Source organism: Pseudophryne corroboree, chromosome 6 (genome assembly GCF_028390025.1).
Source record: "Pseudophryne corroboree isolate aPseCor3 chromosome 6, aPseCor3.hap2, whole genome shotgun sequence".
Taxonomy (NCBI): Eukaryota; Metazoa; Chordata; class Amphibia; order Anura; family Myobatrachidae; genus Pseudophryne; species Pseudophryne corroboree.
This window is the reverse complement of record NC_086449.1, coordinates 747,504,645-747,528,235: the sequence shown is the minus strand read 5'-3', so window position 1 is coordinate 747,528,235 and position 23,591 is coordinate 747,504,645. Positions and strand designations below refer to the sequence as shown.

At 47.3% G+C, this 23,591-nt stretch overlaps 1 protein-coding gene across 7 annotated transcripts in view; it reads left to right on the top strand.

The window, feature by feature from the left end:
- The window catches only part of RNF213 (ring finger protein 213), a 680,515-nt gene that overhangs the window by 31,466 nt on the left and 625,458 nt on the right, over window positions 1-23,591 (top strand). For 6 of the 7 annotated variants that reach the window (XM_063928518.1, XM_063928521.1, XM_063928520.1 and 3 more), the window contains exon 4: window positions 3,733-4,842. The exons of the other annotated variant lie outside the window; for it this stretch is intronic. In XM_063928518.1, coding sequence (XP_063784588.1) covers window positions 3,733-4,842 — 1,110 coding nt within the window. The remainder of the gene's footprint in view (window positions 1-3,732; window positions 4,843-23,591) is intronic. 7 annotated transcript variants of the gene reach the window in all.

Here is a 23,591-nt window from a genome sequence, read left to right as displayed (position 1 = left end):
TGGATCCGCAATTTAGTGTTAAAAGGTTACAAAATAGAGTTCGACTGTCTTCCGCCTCTGCGGTTTTTCAAGACAGGATTGCCTCTGTCGGACGACAAGAGGACGGTTCTGCAAATTGCCATTCAGTACCTACTGGATTCGGCAGTTTTGATTCCGGTCCCTGTACACCAACAGGGTCAGGGTTATTATTCAAGTCTGTTTGTGGTACCGAAGCCGGATGGCTCAGTCAGACCAATATTGAACTTAAAGGGTCTCAATCAGTACGTAACTTACTACAGATTCAAAATGGAGTCTCTGCGTTCGGTGATTGCGGGTTTAGAGCCAAAGGAATTTATGATTGCGCTAGATCTCAAGGATGCGTACTTACACATTCCAATTTGGCAGCCTCATCAGAAATTCTTACGGTTTGCAATACCAGAACCATTACCAGTTTCAGGCTCTACCGTTTGGCCTGTCATCAGCGCCTCGGGTATTCACCAAAGTGATGTCTGTGATGATAGCTCATCTCAGATCCCTGGGAGTGACAATAGTTCCGTATTTAGACGATCTGCTCATCAAAGCTCCGTCTCAACAGATACTTCTCCAACATGCGCTGCTAACATACGATATACTGGTTCACCACGGTTGGATTGTCAACTTCAAGAAATCACATCTAATTCCGTCTCAACGCCTTCAATTCCTAGGTATGATTCTCGATACGGTCAATCAAAGAATTTACCTACCACAGCAGAAGGTACAAATTCTACGACATCTAGTACAATTAGTGCTCAAGCCACGCACAGTGTCTGTACACTTGTGCATTCGCCTCTTAGGCACAATGGTGGCAGCTTTCGAAGCGCTTCAGTTCGGAAGATTTCACTCGCGTCCATTTCAACTGAATGTGCTCGCCCAGTGGTCGGGCTCGCATCTGCAGATTCACCACAGGGTAAGGTTGTCGCCAAGGGCAAGAGTATCTCTGCTCTGGTGGCTCAAGGAACACAATTTAACCGCAGGAAGACGGTTCGGAGGCTGGAATTGGATAATTCTAACTACGGACGCCAGTCTCAGAGGTTGGGGAGCGGTAATTCAAAATTGTCAGCTCCAGGGTCTCTGGGCGGATCACGAAAAATTGCTGTCTATAAATGTTCTGGAATTCCGCGCAATTTACAATGCGCTACGACAAGCAGTACACATGCTTCGCTCTCAGCCTGTCCAAGTGCAGTCAGACAATGCGACGGCGGTCGCATACATCAACAAACAAGGAGGAACGAGAAGCCGCATGGCAATGCGGGAAGTAGCTCGAATCCTCAATTGGGCGGAATGCCACCAGGTGATGTTGTCGCCCGTGTTCATTCCGGGAGTGGACAACTGGGAAGCGGATTATCTCAGTCGTCGGGATTTTCATCCAGGCGAATGGGCATTAAATCCAGAAGTGTTTCACATGTTGGTTCAGAGATGGGGTTATCCTCAGGTGGACCTGATGGCGTCTCGACACAATCACCAAACGTTCCAGTATGTGTCCAGAACAAGAGATCCAAAGGCAGTGGCGGTGGATGCTCTCACTGTCGCGTGGCCGTACAGTCTTGTGTATCTGTTTCCACCGTTTCCGTTGCTCCCTCTGGTGCTAAAACGGATCAAAAGAGAGTCTGTCACAGTCATACTAGTGGCGCCTCACTGGCCTCAGAGAGCTTGGTTCTCGGATCTCCGAGGACTACTCGCAGACGATCCTTGGCCGCTCCCACTACGTCCAGACCTGTTACTATAGGGTCCGTTCCTTTACCCCGATTTAGCGCGGCTGCGTTTGACGGGGTGGCTGTTGAGACCGCCCTCTTAAGAAGAGAGGGCATTCCAGATTCGGTTATACCAACCATGTTACGAGCTAGGAAGCCGGTTACGGCAGCTCATTATTACAGAATATGGCGTGCCTATATAGGTTGGTGTGAAGCTCGGAAGTTTCCGACATCATCTTTCAAGTTATCCCGCCTTTTGTTGTTTCTACAAACAGGGTTAGATGGAGGACTGCGTTTATCTACACTAAAGGTGCAGGTATCTGCTTTGTCAATTTACTTTCAAAGACGATTGGCTCTATTGCCGTCTATACGCACTTTTCTCCAAGGTGTCCTTAGAGTACAGCCTCCATTCATTCCACCTACAGCGCCATGGGACTTGAATCTGGTTTTAGAGTTCTTACAGTCTTCATATTTTGAACCCTTACAGCAAGTGGATATAAAGTTTCTCACTTGGAAAACAATTTTTCTTCTAGCCTTAGCTTCGGCAAGGCGTGTTTCGGATTTGGGTGCCTTGTCATGCAAGTCACCGTATTTGGTGTTTCATGATGACAGAGCGGAACTTCGGACGAATCCCGCTTTCTTACCAAAGGTAGTGTCATCTTTTCACATCAATCAACCAATAGTAGTTCCTGTGTTGACAGCACATTCTGGAACTCTGGATGTGGTACGCGCATTACGCGTTTATGTATCCCGAACGTCTTCAGTTCGTAAGACGGATACGTTGTTTGTTCTCTATGATGCTGCCAAGATGGGTTGGCCAGCGTCTAAACAAACCTTATCCAGATGGATAAAACTAACCATACGCCAGGCTTACCTTCATGCTAGGTTACAACCACCTACATCAGTAACCGCTCATTCCACACGTTCTGTGGGAACTTCATGGGCAGCTGGTCGGGGAGCTTCTACGACGCAGCTTTGCCGTGCGGCTACGTGGTCTTCAGTGCACACGTTTGTGCGCTTTTACAAGTTTGATACGTTTGCGGCATCAGCATTTAGCTTTGGCTGCCTAGTGTTACAGGTGCCAAACAGCTCTCCCGCCCACGGGGGAAGCTTTGGTACGTCCCAAGAGTACTCCAGTGACCCCTAGTGGATGAAAAAGAAAATAGGATTTTGGTACTTACCAGGTAAATCCTTTTCTTTGAATCCATAGGGGGCACTGGACGCCCACCCAGAGCAGTTTTACCTGGTTGTGGTGAGTTCTGAGGATCTTATGGTAACACACTTTCACCGACTGGTTCAAATTACAAGTGCTGGTTAGGGTGTCAACTGTTTAGTTGTCAGTAACGTTATGTGTCAACTTCGTTATTGTCCGTTATGTTATATGTAATACTCCATTGTCAACCTCTCTATAGTTCCTGTTCGGCTCAGTAAAAAACACTGAGGTACTCGGGGATATGGAGGGGTGGAGTGTTCTAAATTTAAATATTCAGTGCTGTTCCTACGGAAGCCCGTCCATATCCCAAGAGTACTCCAGTGCCCCCTATGGATTCAAAGAAAAGGATTTACCTGGTAAGTACCAAAATCCTATTTTCTACAGTGGTACTTGGAAAGTCGTGGGTATGCTGCACATGTAGTTCTACAAGCACCTGCAAACCCAAACAGCTTATGTCTTGCAGCGATCAGTAGTGACCATAAAAAAGATAAAATGAAGAATTTTTTTTTGGTCCATTTATTTGGGAAGCAAGGGAAGGGCTGTCTTTTCTATGGTAGTGGAGAAACATTAAAAAACTTTTTTTGCAGTTCAGATTCTCTTAAAGAATTGAGCCACTTGCTGAACAGGCTGGGGTTGTGACTACCCAGTTGCAGTGTGCCCAGGCCAATTTAGTGATGAAGGCAGCTTCTGTGAGAGGACCTCATGCTGTTAATTTCTCTGCCATTGAAACAACCGGTGCGGTCTATAAATAGTGGAAATTAGGATTACAGTTTTCCCTCTTTTATTGTTTGGTATCTACTTATTTTACAGAAAAGAAACCGAAAGAAAAACAAAACGGGCACTAGTGCTGACCCTGACACAGCGACGTCTTTGATATCTCTTTTCTCGTCTTTGGAAGGCAACAGTGTTGAAAATCTTGGAAATGATGATGAGCGTACTGGGGAGTCCATTAATAGTGACAATGCACCATCTTCATTACCAAAAGATATTCCAGTTGGCAGTACGCCAGCTGAATTTGGCAATGGTGACTTGGTAGCACAAGATTTTAATCAACCAACAAAAGAATTACAAGACCTTAAAGGAACAAGAAAACATGAAGGTGCTTCAATTACCAAGAAAGAGTATGCAGAAGAGAAAGATGTAACTGAAGAACAAGAGCCCATAGACAAGGAACGTGTGGGTAACTTGATTCAAAGTGATACACATGAGACTACTAGTACAGTTACTTCAGGAACCACTATTATCTTCAGCGACACAAAACAAGGGGAATGTGAGGATAGGCAAAACCAGAATGAGAGGTCTATAAAAGAAAATCCTGAAAGGGAGACGTCTAGCACTATTAATGTAAAAGATGACACAACAACAAAGAAACAAGCCCCCGGAAATTTGGCCAAGAACGTTGGTGAACAAAAAGCTGTTTTATCCAGTGAATCCAAAGCCAAACTGCCAAATAAGAGTGGCATTTCCAATGACGATGTAAAAGATGAAAGCGGAAGCAGGCAGAATAAAAATGACCAGGAGACCGGACCAAAAACTTCTAACAAAGGGACTATTGATGGAAATGTAACTGAAACAAAATCACAAAAGGAATTAAAAAATGGAAATAACATAGAGGCACCTGGCATCAGTGCTAATAACAACAGTAAAGAGGACAGTAAAGTAAACACTTCTAGTCTTGCTTCAAGAAGCCAGAATAAAAATAAACTGAATAATAATAAAATAACTGTAGATGAGTCTAAAACTGAGCCACAGAATAAGGAAGACCAGGATAAGAAAACTGATAAAAGTGGTAAGAACATTCCCTCAACTTCCTCTGATAACTTGACCCAGGAAAACAGCAACAAAAAGGAAAATGATGAAAACCACAACAAAGAAAATAAAACACAAGAAAATGAAAAGTTCTCAAACAAAATTTCTGAGGTAAATATGATGTAATCTGTAAATTTAAGTTTAGTTAGCATTATAGCAAAACTGAATTTACCGCGAATCTCGGTAAATTTGCTAAAGCACCTATTCAGTTGTCCGCAAAAATGGATTCGCTGTAATTTTAGCGCAAATTTCAATTCACCAACTCTGAGCAGGTGATCAACTTGGGGAAAATCCCTGTTTTAAATTAAAAATGTTGGGATTTGGTTCTGATCCCCTGGGACACCCCTAACCCCCCACTCCCCCCACCCCCAAATGAATTATTAGACACCTAGAAGTTTTCAATTATTTTAACTGGACAATAATGACATGTCATTTTTGGGGTGAAAATAGGGTACAAGGTATGAGACAGGTATATTGGGGTGCTTTGTGCGTTTTTAGACTTGTAGTTGGGAGTAATCGGGCTGTTTCCACTTTAGAGAAAAAAATCCCTAAAATACATTTATTATAACCAATAATAAACTTTTATACTGTTATCTGATGTTACTTGAACTTTTTTTGGGGGTACGGACAAATTTACCCATTTTTCACTTTCGGCAACAATTTTCACGGTAATCCTGTTTTTGCGAATTTGCAGTTGAATAGGGCAAATCGCAAGGGCGTGCATACCCACGAAAAGTCCGATTTTGCAGCAAAAAAACAAAAGAAAAATGGTAATTGCAGTAAGTTACCGTGTTTTCGTGGCTAATTGAATTCGGCCATAAATAGAGGCAATTCAGTTACATGCAAATTGTGTTCCTTAACGTGGCTAAACACAGCCCCTACATTGCAGATTTTCATTCGCTCACATACTGTAATCCAAATCTGTGCATTTGCATCATTAACTGGCCAGAACACTAACTGAGGCCCTCTGTGAGGTGGCGGTTATTGGGAACTGTCAATGATTTTCAGTGCAATGTTTTTTTTTTTTTTTTTTTTTACCATCTTGATGCCTTTTTATTCTTTTTTCTTTTTCATCCACTAGGGGTCACTGGAGTACTCTTGGGATATGGATGGGCCGTTTGCAGGGATAGGCACATTTAAATATTTAAATTAGTAACCCTCCACCCCCTCCATACTCCCAAAGGTACCCCAGTGTTTTTCTGTGCCTCGGTCAGGATGGCACAAGTGGAGACTTCTCCACGCTTTACTTCTATTTTTGACAAGATTTTTTTCTTTTTACACTCAATTCCTTCCCAGCTTATTAAGAAGCTTGGGACCGGTATTGTTATCCCTTACTTGGACGATCTCCTGATAAGGGCAAGATCCAGGGAACAGTTGTAAGTCGGAGTAGCACTATCTCAGATAGTGCTGCGCCAGCACGGTTGGATTCTCAATATTCCAAAATCGCAGCTGATCCCGACGACACGACTTCTATTCCTAGGGATGATCCTGGACACAGTCCAGAAAAAGGTGTTTCTCCCGGAGGAGAAAGCCAGGGAGTTATCCGAACTAGTCCGAAATCTCCTAAAACCAGGCCAAGTCTCAGTGCATCAATGCACAAGGGTCCTGGGAAAGATGGTGGCTTCTTACGAAGCAATCCCATTCGGCAGATTCCACGCAAGAACCTTCCAGTGGGATCTGCTAGACAAATGGTCCGGGTCGCATCTTCAGATGCATCAGCGGATAATCTTGTCACCAAGGACAAGGGTGTCTCTCTTGTGGTGGTTGCAGAGTGCTCATCTTCTAGAGGGCCGCAGATTCGGCATTCAGGACTGGGTCCTGGTGACCACGGATGCCAGCCTGAGAGGCTGGGGAGCAGTCACACAGGGAATAAATTTCCAGGGCTTGTGGTCAAGCCTGGAGACATCACTTCACATAAATATCCTGGAGCTAAGGGCCATCTACAATGCTCTAAGCCTAGCAAGACCTCTGCTTCAAGGTCAGCCGGTGCTGATCCAGTCAGACAACATCACGGCAGTCGCCCACGTAAACAGACAGGGCGGCACAAGAAGCAGGAGGGCAATGGCAGAAGTTGCAAGGATTTTTTGCTGGGCGGAAAATCATGTAATAGCACTGTCAGCAGTGTTCATTCCGGGAGTGGACAACTGGGAAGCAGACTTCCTCAGCAGACACGACCTCCACCCGGGAGAGTGGGGACTTCACCCAGAAGTCTTCCACATGATTGTGAACCGTTGGGTAAAACCAAAGGTGGACATGATGGCGTCCCGCCTCAACAAAAAACTAGACTGGTATTGCGCCAGGTCAAGGGACCCTCAGGCAATAGCTGTGGACGCTCTGGTAACACCGTGGGTGTACCAGTCAGTGTATGTGTTCCCTCCTCTGCCTCTCATACCCAAGGTACTGAGAATCATAAGAAGGAGAGGAGTAAATACTATACTCGTGGCTCCGGATTGGCCAAGAAGGACTTAGTAACCGGAACTTCAAGAGATGCTCACAGAGGACCCGTGGCCTCTACCTCTAAGAAGGGACCTGCTCCAGCAGGGACCCTGTCTGTTCCAAGACTTACCGCGGCTGCATTTGACGGCATGGCGGTTGAACGCCGGATCCTGAAGGAAAAAGGCATTCCGGATGAAGTCATCCCTACCCTGATCAAAGCCAGGAAGGATGTAACCGTACAGCATTATCACCGTATTTGGCGTATATATGTTGCGTGGTGCGAGGCCAGGAAGGCCCCTACAGAGGAATTTCAACTGGGTCGATTCCTGCATTTCCTGCAAACAGGACTGTCTATGGGCCTAAAATTAGGGTCCATTAAGGTTCAAATTTCGGCCCTGTCGATTTTCTTCCAGAAAGAACTGGCTTCAGTTCCTGAAGTTCAGACGTTTGTCAAGGGGGTACTGCATATACAGCCTCCTTTTGTGCCTCCAGTGGCACCTTGGGATCTCAATGTAGTTTTGGGGTTCCTAAAATCACATTGGTTTGAACCACTCACCACTGTGGACTTAAAATATCTCACATGGAAAGTGGTAATGCTGTTGGCCCTGGCTTCAGCCAGGCGTGTCTCAGAATTGGCGGCTTTATCCTATAAAAGCCCTTACCTAATTTTCCATACGGACAGGGCAGAATTGAGGACTCGTCCTCAAGTTCTCCCTAAGGTGGTTTCAGCGTTTCACTTGAACCAGCCTATTGTGGTACCTGCGGCTACTAGGGACTTGGAGGACTCCAAGTTGCTGGACGTAGTCAGGGCCCTGAAAATATGTTTCCAGGACGGCTGGAGTCAGAAAATCTGACTCGCTGTTTATCCTGTATGCACCCAACAAGCTGGGTGCTCCTGCTTCTAAGCAGACTATTGCTCGTTGGATTTGTAGTACAATTCAGCTTGCACATTCTGTGGCAGGCCTGCCACAGGCAAAATCTGTAAAAGCCCATTCCACAAGGAAGGTGGGCTCATCTTGGGCGGCTGCCCGAGGGGTCTCGGCTTTACAACTTTGCCGAGCAGCTACTTGGTCAGGGGCAAACACGTTTGCAAAATTCTACAAATTTGATACCCTGGCTGAGGAGGACCTGGAGTTCTCTCATTCGGTGCTGCAGAGTCATCCGCACTCTCCCGCCCGTTTGGGAGCTTTGGTATAATCCCCATGGTCCTTACGGAGTTCCCAGCATCCACTAGGACGTCAGAGAAAATAAGAATTTACTTACCGATAATTCTATTTCTCGTAGTCCGTAGTGGATGCTGGGCGCCCATCCCAAGTGCGGATTGTCTGCAATACTTGTACATAGTTATTGTTACAAAAATCGGGTTATTATTGTTGTGAGCCATCTTTTCAGAGGCTCCTCTGTTATCATGCTGTTAACTGGGTTCAGATCACAGGTTGTACGGTGTGATTGGTGTGGCTGGTATGAGTCTTACCCGGGATTCTAAATCCTTCCTTATTGTGTACGCTCGTCCGGGCACAGTATCCTAACTGAGGCTTGGAGGAGGGTCATAGGGGGAGGAGCCAGTGCACACCAGGTAGTCCTAAAGCTTTACTTTTGTGCCCAGTCTCCTGCGGAGCCGCTATTCCCCATGGTCCTTACGGAGTTCCCAGCATCCACTACGGACTACGAGAAATAGAATTATCGGTAAGTAAATTCTTATTATTTCACTCAGCAATAGTTACAACTATTAAGCTATGCTGTGAATTGTTTCTCTGTTACACAGCAGACTATTAAGTCTATAATGTGAAATGTGTTTCCTTGTTACATAGGTAGTGTACAATCTATGTTACAAAACACAGCACATGGTGTGGACACCATTTTATACTAACTTCCTGTTTCTTTCTACAGGAATTTGGGTGTCGGTCCTACAACACATTGCCACTTGAGGGGGCAGGGGTGTTAGTGGGTTTTTCTTCAGTAAATCGCATACTTAATAGATATTGTTTACTGAATCGTGCAGATTTGTTTCACTGTCTTACTGTGTGTATTACTGTCTGTCGGTGTGCATGATAACTAACTAATAGGGCAACGAAATTGTCCGCGGCGCAGAATGACAGTCAATCAGCAAGATGTGATCCGTGTTCAATGCCGTCTGAGCAGCCTTTGGGCTCGAGAAATTTCAAGAACCTTGCAGGTCTTTCAAAGTCTATGAATAGTTATAATTTTAACCGTAGTCCTCTTTTGTTTCATCATACAACGGATGATTTCATGCCAGACCTGGCGTCTCAATAAGAGAAGGGGACAGGTCAAGTGGGCTTGGAGTCCATTGGTGAGGTTACTGATAGCCTCAGCCGGCCGATACGCCAGGTGCTACAGTTCACTGAGACAGTGAGACTTCTGTCGAAATAGCAACAGAGCTGCGGTGGCTCAGCAGACTAATGCAGGGGGCCAGTCCACACAGAATACTTTTTGAAGGGTTTAATTTGCTAACCTGACCAATCCAGTTCCTGCTGCAACGACGTTAACACATCCGTCTGAGCATAAGCTAGAGTCCATGCTAAAGTCTATCTATACAGCTGCAGGGGTGTTGCTTAGACCTGCTTTATTTGGAGTTTGGGTAATAACTGTAGAAGTCTGGCCTAAACCGCTCAGGTTAGGCATGCAAAAAGGTTCTTTTTCTCAGACCAGCTTATACTTTTTACCGATCACATTTGTCATTCTGCTGAGTATTTGGCTACGGCATCTATGGATGTTGAACAAGTCAGTTATCGGATTTCAGAATCCATTAGTGTGGCTATAGGACACTTTGGTCACTAGTTTGGCAAGTAGAGTAGTATTCTGGACCAGCGTTCAGATCTTTTAGACCTCACTTCTTTCTTGGCTGTGCACAAGGAACAACCGTATACAGTACATGTGGTAGAGGACGTGGTTTTCAAAAACCACTAACTTGCTTCACAAAAAAAACTTGAAGCCATCTCACCCTTTTAAGTGGTGAGAGCACGCTTTCACACATTTCTCTAACGTCCTAGTGGATGCTGGGGACTCCGTCAGAACCATGGAGAACAGCGGCTCCGCAGGAGACAGGGCACAAAAGCAAGCTTTTAGGATCACATGGTGTGTACTGGCTCCTCCCCCTATGACCCTCCTCCAAGCCTCAGTTAGGTTTTTGTGCCCGGCCGAGCAGGGTGCAATCTAGGTGGCTCTCTTAAAGAGTTACTTAGAAAAAGTTTTTAGGTTCTTTATTTTCAGTGAGTCCTGCTGGCAACAGGCTCACTGCATCGAGGGACTTAGGGGAGAGATTTTCAACTCACCTGCGTGCAGGATGGATTGGATTCTTAGGCTACTGGACATAGCTCCAGAGGGAGTCGGAACACAGGGCTCGCCCTGGGGTTCGTCCTGGAGCCGCGCCGCCGACCCCCCTTGCAGACGCTGAAGATGAAGAGGTCCGGAACCAGGCGGCAGAAGACTCTCAGTCTTCATCAGGTAGCGCACAGCACTGCAGCTGTGCGCCATTGTTGTCAGCACACTTCACACAGCGGTCACGGAGGGTGCAGGGCGCTGGGGGGGGGGCGCCCTGGGCAGCAATGTATAATACCTGTATGGCGAAAAATACATCACATATAGCCCTTGAGGCTATATGGATGTATTTAACCCCTGCCAGATATCTAAAACTCCGGAGAAGAAGCCCGCCGAAAAGGGGGCGGGGCCTATTCTCCTCAGCACACAGCGCCATTTTCCCTCACAGAAAGGCTGGTGGGAAGGCTCCCATGCTCTCCCCTGCACTGCACTACAGAAACAGGGTTAAAACAGAGAGGGGGGGCACTGATTTGGCGATATGTATATATATTAAAATGCTATAAGGGAGGAACACTTATATAAAGGTTGTCCCTGGATAATTATAGCGTTTTGGTGTGTGCTGGCAAACTCTCCCTCTGTCTCCCCAAAGGGCTAGTGGGTCCTGTCCTCTATCAGAGCATTCCCTATGTGTGTGCTGTATGTCGGTACGTGTGTGTCGACATGTATGAGGAAAATATTGGTGAGGAGGCGGAGCAAATTGCCTGTAATGGTGATGTCACTCTCTAGGGAGTCGACACCGGAATGGATGGCTTATTTATGGAAATTACGTGACAATGTCAACACGCTGCAAGCCGGTTGACGACATGAGAGGGCCGGCGAACAAATTAGTATCTGTCCAGGCGTCTCAAACACCGTCAGGGGCTGTAAAATGCCCATTTACCTCAGTCGGTCGACACAGACCCAGACACGGACACTGATTTCAGTGTCGACGGTGAAGAAACAAACGTATTTTCTTTTAGGGCCACACGTTAAGGGCAATGAAGGAGGTGTTACATATTTCTGATACTCCAAGTACCACAAAAAAGGGTATTATGTGTGAGGTGAAAAAACTACCTGTAGTTTTTCCTGAATCAGATAAATTAAATGAAGTGTGTGATGATGCGTGGGTTTCCCCCGATAGAAAATTATTGGCGGTATACCCTTTCCCGCCAGAAGTTAAGGCGCGGTGGGAAACACCCCTCAGGGTGGATAAGGCGCTCACACGCTTATCAGAACAAGTGGCGGTACCATCTACGGATAGGGCCGTACTTAAGGAGCCAGCTGATAGGAGGCTGAAAAATATCCTAAAAAGTATACACACACATGCTGGTGTTATACTGCGACCAGCGATCGCCTCAGCCTGGATGTGCAGAGCTGAGGTGGCTTGGTCGGATTCCCTGACTAAAAATATTGATACCTTTGACAGGGACAGTATTTTATTGACTATAGAGCATTTAAAGGATGCATTTCTATATATGCGAGATGCGCAGAGGGATATTTGCACTCTGGCATCAAGAGTAAATGCGATGTCCATATCTGCAAGAAGATGTTTATGGACACGACAGTGGTCAGGTGATGCAGATTCCAAACGGCACAAAGATGTATTGCCGTATAAAGGGGAGGAGTTATTTGGGGTCGGTCCATGGGACCTGGTGGCCAGGGCAACTGCTGGAAAATCCACCGTTTTTTACCCTAAGTCACATCTCTGCAGGAAAAGACACCGTCTTTTCAGCCTCAGTCCTTTCGTCCCTATAAGAGTCATATCTGCCCAGGGATAGAGGAAAGGGAAGAAGACTGCAGCAGGCAGCCCATTCCCAGGAACAGAAGCCCTCCACCGCTTCTACCAAGTTCTCAGCATGACGCTGGGACCGTACAGGACCCCTGGATCCTACAAGTAGTATCCAAGGGGTACAGATTGGAATGTCGAGAGGTTTCCCCCCTCGCAGGTTCCTGTAGTCTGCTGTACCAATGTCTCCCTCCGACAGGGAGGCAGTATTGAAAACAATTCACAAGCTGTATTCCCAGCAGGTGATAATAAATTTACCCCTCCGACAACCAGGAAAGGGGTATTACTCCACACTATATGGTGGTACTGAAGGCTAGGTGAGACCTATTCTAAATCTGAAAAATTTGAACACTTACAAGGGTTCAAATCCAGATGGAGTCACTCAGAGCAGTGATAGCAAAGAACAAGGGGACTATATGGTGTCCCGGGACATCAGGGATGCTTACCTCCATGTCCCAAAATTTGCCTTTTCTCACCAAGGGTACCTCAGGTTCGTGGTACAGAACTGTCACTATCAGTTTCAAGACGATGCCGTTGGATTGTCCAAGGCACCCCGGGTCCTTACCAAGGTAATGACCGAAAGGAGGATTCGTCTTCAAAGAAAATGGACGACCTCCTGATAAGAACAAGGTCCAGAGAACAGTTGGAGGTCGGAGTAGCACTATCTCAAGTAGTTCTACGACAGCACGGGTGGATTCTAAATATTCCAAAACCGCAGTTGTTCCGACGACACGTCTGCTGGTCCTAGGGATGATTCTGGACACAGTCCAGAAAAAGGTGTTTCTCCCAGAGGAGAAAGCCAGGGAGTTATCCGAGCTAATCGGGATCCTCCTAAAACCAGGAAAAGTGTCAGTGCATCATTGCACAAGAGTCCTGGTAAAAATGGTGGCTTATTACGAAGCGCTTCCATTCGGCAGATTTCACGCAAGAACTCTTCAGTGGGATCTGCTGGACAAATGGTCCGGATCGCATCTTCAGATGCATCAGCGGATAACCCTATATCCAAGGACAAGGGTGTCTCTCCTGTGGTGATTACAGAGTGCTCATCTTCTAGAGGGCCGCAGATTCGGCATTCAGGATTGGATGCTCGTGACCACGGAGGCCAGCCTGAGAGGCTGGGGAGCAGTCACACAAGGAGTGTGATCAAGTCTGGAGAATTCTCTCCACATAAATATACTGGAGCTAAGAGCAAATTTATAATGCTCTAAGCTTAGCAAGACCTCTGCTTCAAGGTCAGCCGGTATTGATCCAGTGGGATAACATCACGGCAGTCGCCCACGTAAACAGAAAGGGCGGCACAAGAAGCAGGAGGGCAGTGGCAAAACTGCAAGGATTTTTCGCTAGGCGGAAAATCATGTGATAGCACTGTCAGCAGTGTTCATTCCGGGAGTGGACGACTGGGAAGCAGACTTCCTCAGCAGGCACGACCTCCACCCGGGAGAGTGGGAACTTCATCGGGAAGTTTTCCGCATGATTGTGAACCGTTGGGAAAGACCAAAGGTGGACATGATGGCGTCCCGCCGAACAAAAAAATGGGACAGGTATTGCGCCAGGTCACGAGACCTTCAGGCGATAGCTGTGGACGTCCTGGTAACACCGTGGGTGTAACAGTCGGTGTATGTGTTCCCTTCTCTGCTTCTCATAACCAAGGTATTGAGAATTATAAGACATAGAGGAGTAAGAACTATACTCGTGGCTCCGGATTGGCCAAGAGGGACTTGGTAACCGGAACTTCAAGAGATGCTCACAGAGGACTAATGGCCTCGGGAGCTAAGAAGGGATTTGCTTTCAGCAAGTACCATGTCTGTTCCAAGAGGAACCGTGGCATCGGCCTTTAAGAAAGGACCTGCTCCAGCAGGGACCTTGGCTGTTCCAAGACTTACCGCGACTGCGTTTGACGGCATGGCGGTTTGAACGCCGGATCCTAAGGGAAAAGGCATTCCGGAAGAGGTCATACCTACCCTGGTCAAAGCCAGGAAGGAGGTGACCGCACAACGTTATCACCACATGTGGTAAAAATATGTTGCGTGGGTGAGGCCAGGAAGGCCCCACGAAAAAATTTCAACTAGGTCGATTTCTGCACTTCCTGCAAACAGGAGTGTCTATGAGCCTCAAATTGGGGTCCATTAAGGTTCAAGTTTCGGCCCTATAGATTTTCTTCCAGAAAAAATTGGCTTCAGTTCCTGAAGTCCAGACGTTTGTCAAGGGAGTATTGCATATACAGCCCTTGTGTGCCTCCAGTGGCACCGTGGGATCTCAACGTAGTGTTGGGATTCCTCAAATCATATTGGTTTGAACCACTCAAATCTGTGGATTTGAAATATCTCACATGGAAAGTGACCATGCTGTTGGCCCTGGCCTCGGCCAGGCGATTGTCAAAATTGGCGGCTTTGTCTTACAAAAGCCCATATTTGATTTTCCATTCGGACAGGGCAGAACTGCGGACTCGTCCCCAGTTTCTTCCTAAGGTGGTGTCAGAGTTTCACCTGAAACAACCTATTGTGGTGCCTGCAGCTACTAGGGACTTGGAGGACTCCAAGTTGCTAGACGTTGTCAGGGCCCTGAAAATATATATATATATATATATATATATATATATATATATATATATATATATATATATATATATATATATATATATATATATATATATATAATTCCAGGATGGCTGGAGTCAGAAAGTCTGACTTGCTGTTTATATTGTAGGCACCCAAAAAGCTGGGTGCTCCTGCTTCTAAGCAGACTATTGCTCGTTGGATTTGTAGTACAATTCAGCTTGCACATTCTGTGGCAGGCCTGCCACAGCCAAAATCTGTAAATGCCCATTCCACAAGGAAGGTGGGCTCATCTTGGGCGGCTGCCCGAGGGGTCTCGGCTTTACAACTTTGCCGAGCAGCTACTTGGTCAGGGGCAAACACGTTTGCTAAATTCTACAAATTTGATACCCTGGCTGAGGAGGACCTGGAGTTCTCTCATTCGGTGCTGCAGAGTCATCCGCACTCTCCCGCCCGTTTGGGAGCTTTGGTATAATCCCCATGGTCCTGACGGAGTCCCCAGCATCCACTAGGACGTTAGAGAAAATAAGATTTTACTTACCGATAAATCTATTTCTCATAGTCCGTAGTGGATGCTGGGCGCCCATCCCAAGTGCGGATTGTCTGCATTACTTGTACATAGTTATTGTTACAAAAAAATCGGGTTATTTTTGTTGTGAGCCATCTTTTTTAGAGGCTACTTCATTGTTATCATACTGTTAACTGGGTTCAAATCACAAGTTGTACGGTGTGATTGGTGTGGCTGGTATGAGTCTTACCCGGGATTCAAGATCCTTCCTTATTGTGTACGCTTGTCCGGGCACAGTACCTAACTGAGGCTTGGAGGAGGGTCATAGGGGGAGGAGCCAGTACACACCATGTGATCCTAAAAGCTTGCTTTTGTGCCCTGTCTCCTGCGGAGCCGCTGTTCCCCATGGTCCTGACGGAGTCCCCAGCATCCACTACGGACTATGAGAAATAGATTTATCGGTAAGTAAAATCTTATTTTCACTTAGCGTGGTCTCATACTTCCACGGATGGGTGGTTCCGCAATTTTGTAGACAAAGGTTACACAATTGGATTCGATTGTCTACCATCAATGCAGTTTTTCAAGAAAGGCCTGCCTCGAACAGGAGACAAAAAAGGCGGTTCTGCAGTCCACAATTCAGTCTCTTGTGTATTCAGCAATTTCTTTTACGCCCTAGAGGATGCTGGAGTCCACATTAGTACCATGGGGTATAGACGGGTCCACCAGGAGCCATTGGCACGTTAAGAGTTTGAGAGTGTGGGCTGGCTCCTCCCTCTATGTCCCTCCTACCAGACTCAGTTTAGAAAATGTGCCCGGAGGAGCCGGTCACAGCTAGGGGAGCTTCCTGAGCTTTTCTAGTAACGTTTTATTTTAGAGTTTATTTTTTTACAGGAGGCTGTTGGCAGCAGCCTGCCTGCAGTGAGGGACTAAGGGGGGGAGCAATGTCCGCCCTGCGGGGTCTGAGCCACTGAGTGGACACTGAGCTCCAGAGGGGTCTGATCGGTCTCTGCCACAGGGGAACTGCTCGCCCCAGCAGCATGCCGCCAACCCCTTACAGAGCTGAAGAGAGTGGTGAGTTAGTCACCAACCCCCCTAGCAAGCGGGGGGCCGGTGTGAAGTTGGCGGCAATGGGGAAGGAGCGCGGTATTAACTACGCTCCTGGGATGGTACCAGAGGCACATAGTGCGGCGCTGTGAGGGGTGCCCTGGGCCAGCGCTTTCCCCCCACACTGGTCAGCAAGCCTGTCGGGCTCCGCGGATCTCAGCCAGCAACTTTCCTCAGGCCAGTATAATCATCAGAAGAGCGGGAAGACAGCGCTGTTAAGGGGGCGGAGCTTCTCAGAGCGGACCCAGCAGCGTTCCAGCTCCATTTTCCTGCCTGCACAGTGCTGAGAGAAAGTTCAGGTCCCTCCACAGCAACTCCAGCTTACTGTACACGGTACCAGGGAGTTGTAGAAGGGAGAGGAGGCTGTAGTAAGACTGTGTGTCCTACTAAGGAGCACAGTCAGCGCTGACAAGGGGTTTCTCCTTGCTACAAAGCGCTGTGTGTGGGTTGGCTCCAATCTCTGTCTATCTCTTGACATTCTTGGGGGGGGGGAAAGCTCTGTCTGCCCCCACCTGTGTGTGTGTGTGTGTGTGTGTGTGTGTGTGTGTGTGTGGAGTGTTTGGTGGTCTCCTTTATCTGGTAGAGGCTAAGACAGTAGAGCAATTTAAACATGCATGGGATAGACATAAGGATATCCTTACAAAGAAATAAGGATCAAATAAGGTTAGAGATAAAAATAATGTAAAAATAGGATTTTGGTACTTACCAGGTAAATCCTTTTCTTTGAATCCATAGGGGGCACTGGAGTACTCTTGGGATATGGACGGTGTTAGCAAGGAATGCACTGAATATTCAAATTTCAGTAACTCTCCTCCCCTCCATACTCCCCGAATACCTCAGTGTTTTTTCCTGAGGCGAACAGGATAGAGAGGATGTACAATGGAGAATTACCTATAACATTATAACATAACGGACAACAATAAAGTTGACACATAACGTAACTGACAACCAACCAGTTGACACCATAACCGATAAATCGGTGAGAATGTGTCACCATAAGGTCCACTGAACTTACCACAACCACGTAAACTGCTCTGGGTGGGCGTCCAGTGCCCCCTATGGATTCAAAGAAAAGGATTTACCTGGTAAGTACCAAAATCCTATTTTCTTTTTCATCCACTAGGGGTCACTGGAGTACTCTTGGGACGTACCAAAGCTTCCCCTGTGGGCGGGAGAGCTGTTTGGCACCTGTAACACTAAGCGGCCCAAGCTATATGCTGATGCCGCAAACGTATCAAACTTGTAAAAGCGCACAAACGTGTGCACTGATAAGCATGTAGCCGCACGGCAAAGCTGCGTCGTAGAAGCTCCACGAGCAGCTGCCCATGAAGTTCCCACAGAACGTGTGGAATGAGCTGTTACTGATGTAGGCGGCTGTAACCTAGCATGAAGGTAAGCTTGACGTATGGTCAGTTTTATCCATCTGGATAAGGTATGCTTAGACGCTGGCCAACCCATCTTGGCCGCAACATAGAGAACAAACAACGTATCCGTCTTACGAACTGTAGATGTTCGGGATACATAAACGCGTAATGCGCGTACCACATCCAGAGTTCCAGAATGTGCTGTCAACACAGGAACTACTATTGGTTGATGTGAAAAGATGACACTACCTTTGGTAAGAAAACGGGATTCGTCCGAAGTTCCGCTCTGTCATCATGAAACACCAAATACGGTGGCTTGCATGACAATGCACCCAAATCTGAAACACGCCTTGCCGAAGCTAAGGCTAGAAGAAAAATGGTTTTCCAAGTGAGAAACTTTATATCCACTTGTTGTAAGGGTTCAAAATATGAAGACTGTAAGAAATGTAAAACCAGATTCAAGTCCCATGGCGCTGTAGGTGGAATGAATGGAGGCTGTACTCTGAGGACACCTTGCAGAAAAGTGTGTACCGACGGCAATAGAGCCAATCGTCTTTGAAAATAAATTGACAACGCAGATACCTGCACCTTTAGTGTAGATAAACGCAGTCCTTCATCTAACCCCGTCTGGAGAAATAACAAAAGACGGGATAACTTGAAAGATGATCTCGGAAACTTCCGAGCTTCACACCAACCTATATAGGCACGCCAAATTCTGTAATAATGAACTGCCGTAACTGGCTTCCTAGCACGTAACATGGTTGGTATAACCGATTCTGGAATGCCCTCTCTTCTTAAGAGGACGGTCTCCCCAGTCACCTCATCAACCGCAGCCGCGCTAAATCGGGGTAAAGGAACAGACCCTGTTGTTACAAGTCCGGACATAGTGGGAGCGGCCAAGGATCGTCTGCGAGTAATCCGCGGAGATCCGAGAACCCAGCTCTCCGAGGCCAATGAGGCGCCACTAGTATGACTGTGGCGGACTCTCTTTTGATACGTTTTAGCAACCGAGGGAGCAGCGGAAATGGTGGAAACAGATACACGAGGCTGTACGGCCTTTGGATCTCTCGTTCTGGACACATACTGGGGTGTTTGGGGATTGTGGCGAGATGCCATCAGGTCCACTTGAGGGTAACCCCCATTTTGGACCAACATGTGAAACACTTCTGGATTTAATGCCCATTTCCCTGGATGAAAATGCAGACGACTGAGATAATTCGCCTGCCAGTAGTTCAATCCCGGAATGAACACTGCCGACAATATCACTCGGTAAGGCTCTGGCCAAATGAGGATTCGAGCTACTTCCCGCATTGCCATGTGGCTTTCCTCTTTGTTTTAATGTACGCGACCGCCGTCGCGTTGTCTGACTGCACCTGGACAGTCTGAGACCGGAGCATGTGCACTACATGTCGTAGACCATTGTAAAGTACCTGGAGTTCCAGGACATTTAGAGACAGCAATCTTTCGTGCTGTGCCCAGAGACCCTGGAGCTGACAATTTTGAACCACAGCTCCCCAACCTCTGAGACTCGCGTCCGTCTTTAGAATTATCCAATTCCAGGCGTCAAACCGTTTTCCTGCGGTTAGATTGTGTACTTTGAGCCAGCAGAGTAGAGATACTCTGGTCAGTGGCGACAACCTCACCCCGTGGTGAATCTGCAGATGCGAACCCGACCACTGTGCGCGCACATCCAGTTGAAAAGGACGCGAGTGAAATCTTCCGACCTGAAGCGCTTCCAAAGCCAACATTATTGTGCCTAAGAGGCGACTGCACAAATGTACCGAGACTGTGCGTGGCTTGAGCACTAATTGTACCAGATGACGAATAATCTGTACTTTCTGATCTGGTAGGTAAATTCTTGGATTTACCGTATTGAGAATCATACCTAGGAATTGAAGTCGTTGAGACGGAATTAGATGTGATTTCTTGAAGTTGACAATCCAACCGTGCTGAACGAGTACATTGTACTTTAGCAACGCATGTTGGAGAAGTATCTGTTGAGACGGAGCTTTGATGAGCAGATCGTCCAAGTACGGAACTATTATAACTCCTAAGGATCTGAGATGAGCTATCATCAGAGACATCACTTTGGTGAATACCCGAGGCACTGACGAGAGGCCAAACGGTAAAACGTGAAACTGATACGGGTTCTGCCGTATCGCAAACCGCAAGAACCTCTGATGAGGTGGCCAAATCGGAATGTGTAAGTACGCATCCTTGAGATCCAGCGCAATCATGAATTCCTGTGGCTCTAAACCTGCAATTACTGACCGCAGAGATTCCATCTTGAATCTGTAGTAAATGACAAACTGATTGAGGCCCTGTAATTTCAATATTGGCCTGACCGAGCCATCCGGCTTTGGTACCATAAATAGACTGGAATAAGAACCCTGACATCGTCGTGTACAGGGACCTGAATCAAAACAGCTGAATCCAGCAGAGACTAAATGGCAATTTGCCAAACCGCCCTCTTGTCGTCCGACACAGGCAGTCCTGTCTTGCGCAGAGGCGGTAGACAGTCGAACTCTATATTGTAATCTTTTAACACAAAATTGCGTATCCACCCATCTGTGGAAGTCTGGAACCACGCCAAATGGAATATTTTAAGGCGTGCTCCCACAATTGGAGATCCGAGAAGGGCTGGGAGCCCTTCATGCCACCGGCTTGTGGGTGACCTTAGCTTCCTGATTACAGGTGTTGGTTTGTTGAAAACCACGTCCTCGACCTCTCGTCTACTAGGCGTGGCTGTTCTTTTACCACGGCCTCGAAAGGGCTGAGGTCTAAAGGATTTGAACGCCGGGCCAGAGTAGTTTATTAGCCTCTGCCTCCACTTGCCAAGACCGCAGTCAGAGTGCTTGTCGTAACTAGCGACGAGGAAATGCAAGAAGTGAGCTGACAGATGTCAGTAGAAGCTGTATCTAGATACTCAGCATCTTCACAGATGTGATCTGTGAGAAGTATATGTAGACCATGTAGACCAGACTTGTCTTAGTTACCAAAATGGCAATCAAACCAGGTGTAAGCAACACCCCTGCTGCTGTATACATGGACTGTAGCATAGCTTCTAGTTTACGCTCTGACGGGTCTTGAAGCGTATTAGCAGTTGTTACTGGATGTTAATTTTACAAACTGTGGAAATGGGCAACTAGACTTAAATCTGCGAGGTATAGAAACCCGGTTATATGGTTTCTTCCGTGTTTCTACTAACATCTTATTAAGAGATTCCGAAACCGGAAAACACACCGGAGCTCTGTTTCGTCTAGTAAATACTACCCCATCAGGCATTAGAGTTTCTTCAGACTCGTAAACTTCAGAGACTGACGCACTGCCCTGGTGAAATTAACACTGGCCGACTGTTAATATTCCCACTATCTTGCGCAGTGAGGTTTTGCTGGCGCCTTACCTATTATGTAACCAGACAAATTCCACGACTCAGTAAAATTCTGTATATGGCTGAAGAACAGTGTACAAATGAAAATTCCTACTAACACCCCTGCGCCATCTGGTGGAGAGTGTTGTAGGACCGGAAAGTTCTAGAAAAGAAACAGGAAGCATTGTTAAAAAAAAAATGGCCTCCAGCCATGTGCGTACAGTCTGTCACACAGAGCATACTACTTATTGCATGTGAATGTTATAAAACGTGCCCTTATGCATATATAACACAATACAGCCTTCTTTAGCAAAAGCAGTCTATTGCTGCTGCTGAGGGCACACACTCTCTCCCCCCCCCCCCCCCCCCTGCACTGCAGTTGCGGTGCATAAAGTAGGGGAAGTGAAACTCCTGTCTGTCCTGCATGAGCCCAGTAACTACGAGGACTGTTTTTTTTTTTTAGGGACAGACCGCGGCAGCACTGAGCGCTGTCCGCGGTCTGAGTGAGCAGAGCCGCCGGCAACTTCCCCCTGCCCTTCTGAGTGACTGAGCTCCGTGACAGGGACAGACCCCGGCAGCAGTGAGCGCTGTCCGCGGTCTGTGCAGAGCATCAGGGAGCGCTGACAACGGCGCTTGGAGCGGCCCTGCAGCGCATTCCTCTGAGCGGCAGCCGGCCGCGCGACCTCCCTCACAGACGGCCCGTGGCACAAGCACTGACTGTAGTCAGTCTCCCCTCTCTCCTCCCCCGGCAGACAGAGCCGCGCCAACCGCCGTTCGCGGGCCAGAGCTCTGAAGCGGGAGGGAGGGGGAGAGCAGCGGCGCAGGGCGCCGGACTGTCGAGTACAGGGACCTTTAGGCGGGGAGCGGACATCAGCGGAGAGCGGTAGTTTCGGGGGAGGGAAGGGGGGGCCAGGTGGCAACGTGTAATAGTCCCCCACACGGCGGGGCGGCAGCCTGACTAACCGCCCCGTTCAGAAATACCTTTTTGTCGGCTTCACCTCTGCAGCACTGCTGAAGTCATGTGCTCATGGGCTCTGACGGGGCTTCTTGATCAAGTGCCGTCCAGTCCCTTCTGCAGCCTCAGCTGTTATTAGCTGAGCTGCTTGTGGCTGTGAGGGGGCTCCTTTGTGAGGCCCGACACGCCAAGAGCTGCACGCAGCAGCATCTGTAATCCTGGACCCAGAGCTTGTGTAAGCTGGGAAAGGATTGTAATAGAAAAAATAAAAATACTCTAAAAGTAGAATATGTGGAGGAACTCCACGCTTTGTGCTCCTTCCATGTGAGCACCAAAAAAACACTGAGGTATTCGGGGAGTATGGAGGGGAGGAGAGTTACTGAAATTTGAATATTCAGTGCATTCCTTGCTAACACCGTCCATATCCCAAGAGTACTCCAGTGACCCCTAGTGGATGAAAAAAAAAAAAAAAAAAAGGGGCAGACTAGATGGGCCAAGTGGTTCTTATCTGCCGACAAATTCTATGTTTCTATGTTTAGCTATGTCCAGGGACACTGTGTCATATGCTGCAGAGGATTTATCCACCCAGGATGATCCCATTCCATGTAATCAGGTTAGCACTGGTTTAGTACAGATACCAGCAAGGGAACCAGAGTGGTTTTCCTCTATCAAAACTTGGATTTCTCAGATTTCTGACAGGGTTGCCAACTTGCCAGTAATGAATCTGCAACCCAGGTATTACAGAGCTCTATGGCAGTATGGCCTGTGTCTGGTACCTCAGGACACCCCGCTATATACCCCCACAAAAGTGCGCTTGTGCATGTCAAACAAGACAACCGGGATACCGATTCTGACACTACAGATGGTGATGGGGATGTGTTGCGGGGGTCTGCATCTCTTGAAAGGGGGGTGCAGTTGTTGATAGAGGCTATCAGGGATGTGTTAAATGTTAATGATACCACACCTGAGCAGTTGAGGAGGCTTTTTTCACTGAAAATAAGAAAGCCTCACTAACCTTTCCTGCGTCAAAGGAGCTGAATGCTATATTTGAAAAAGCATGGGTAAACCCTGAAAAGAAGTTTCAGAGCCCTAAGAGGATTCTGGTGGCTTTTCCTTTCCCTGAGGAGGATAGGAAAAGGTGGGAAAACCCGCCGATTGTTGACGCATCTGTATCCAGACTCTCAAAAAAGGTGGTTTTACCTGTTCCAGGATCTACCGCCTTAAAGGAGCCGACAGATAGGAAGATTGATAACATGCTTAAATCAATGTACACTGCTTCAGGGGCCATATTACGTCCCACTATTGCTAGTGCATGGATTGCAAAGGCAATAGTGAAGTGGTCGGCTACCTTGCTTGAGGATTGGGATACAATAGATAGGGATGACGTTGCATTGTATTTACGCAACATTCATGATTCTGCAGGTTTTATGGTAGAATCCATGAAAGACCTGGGTTCCATGGCTG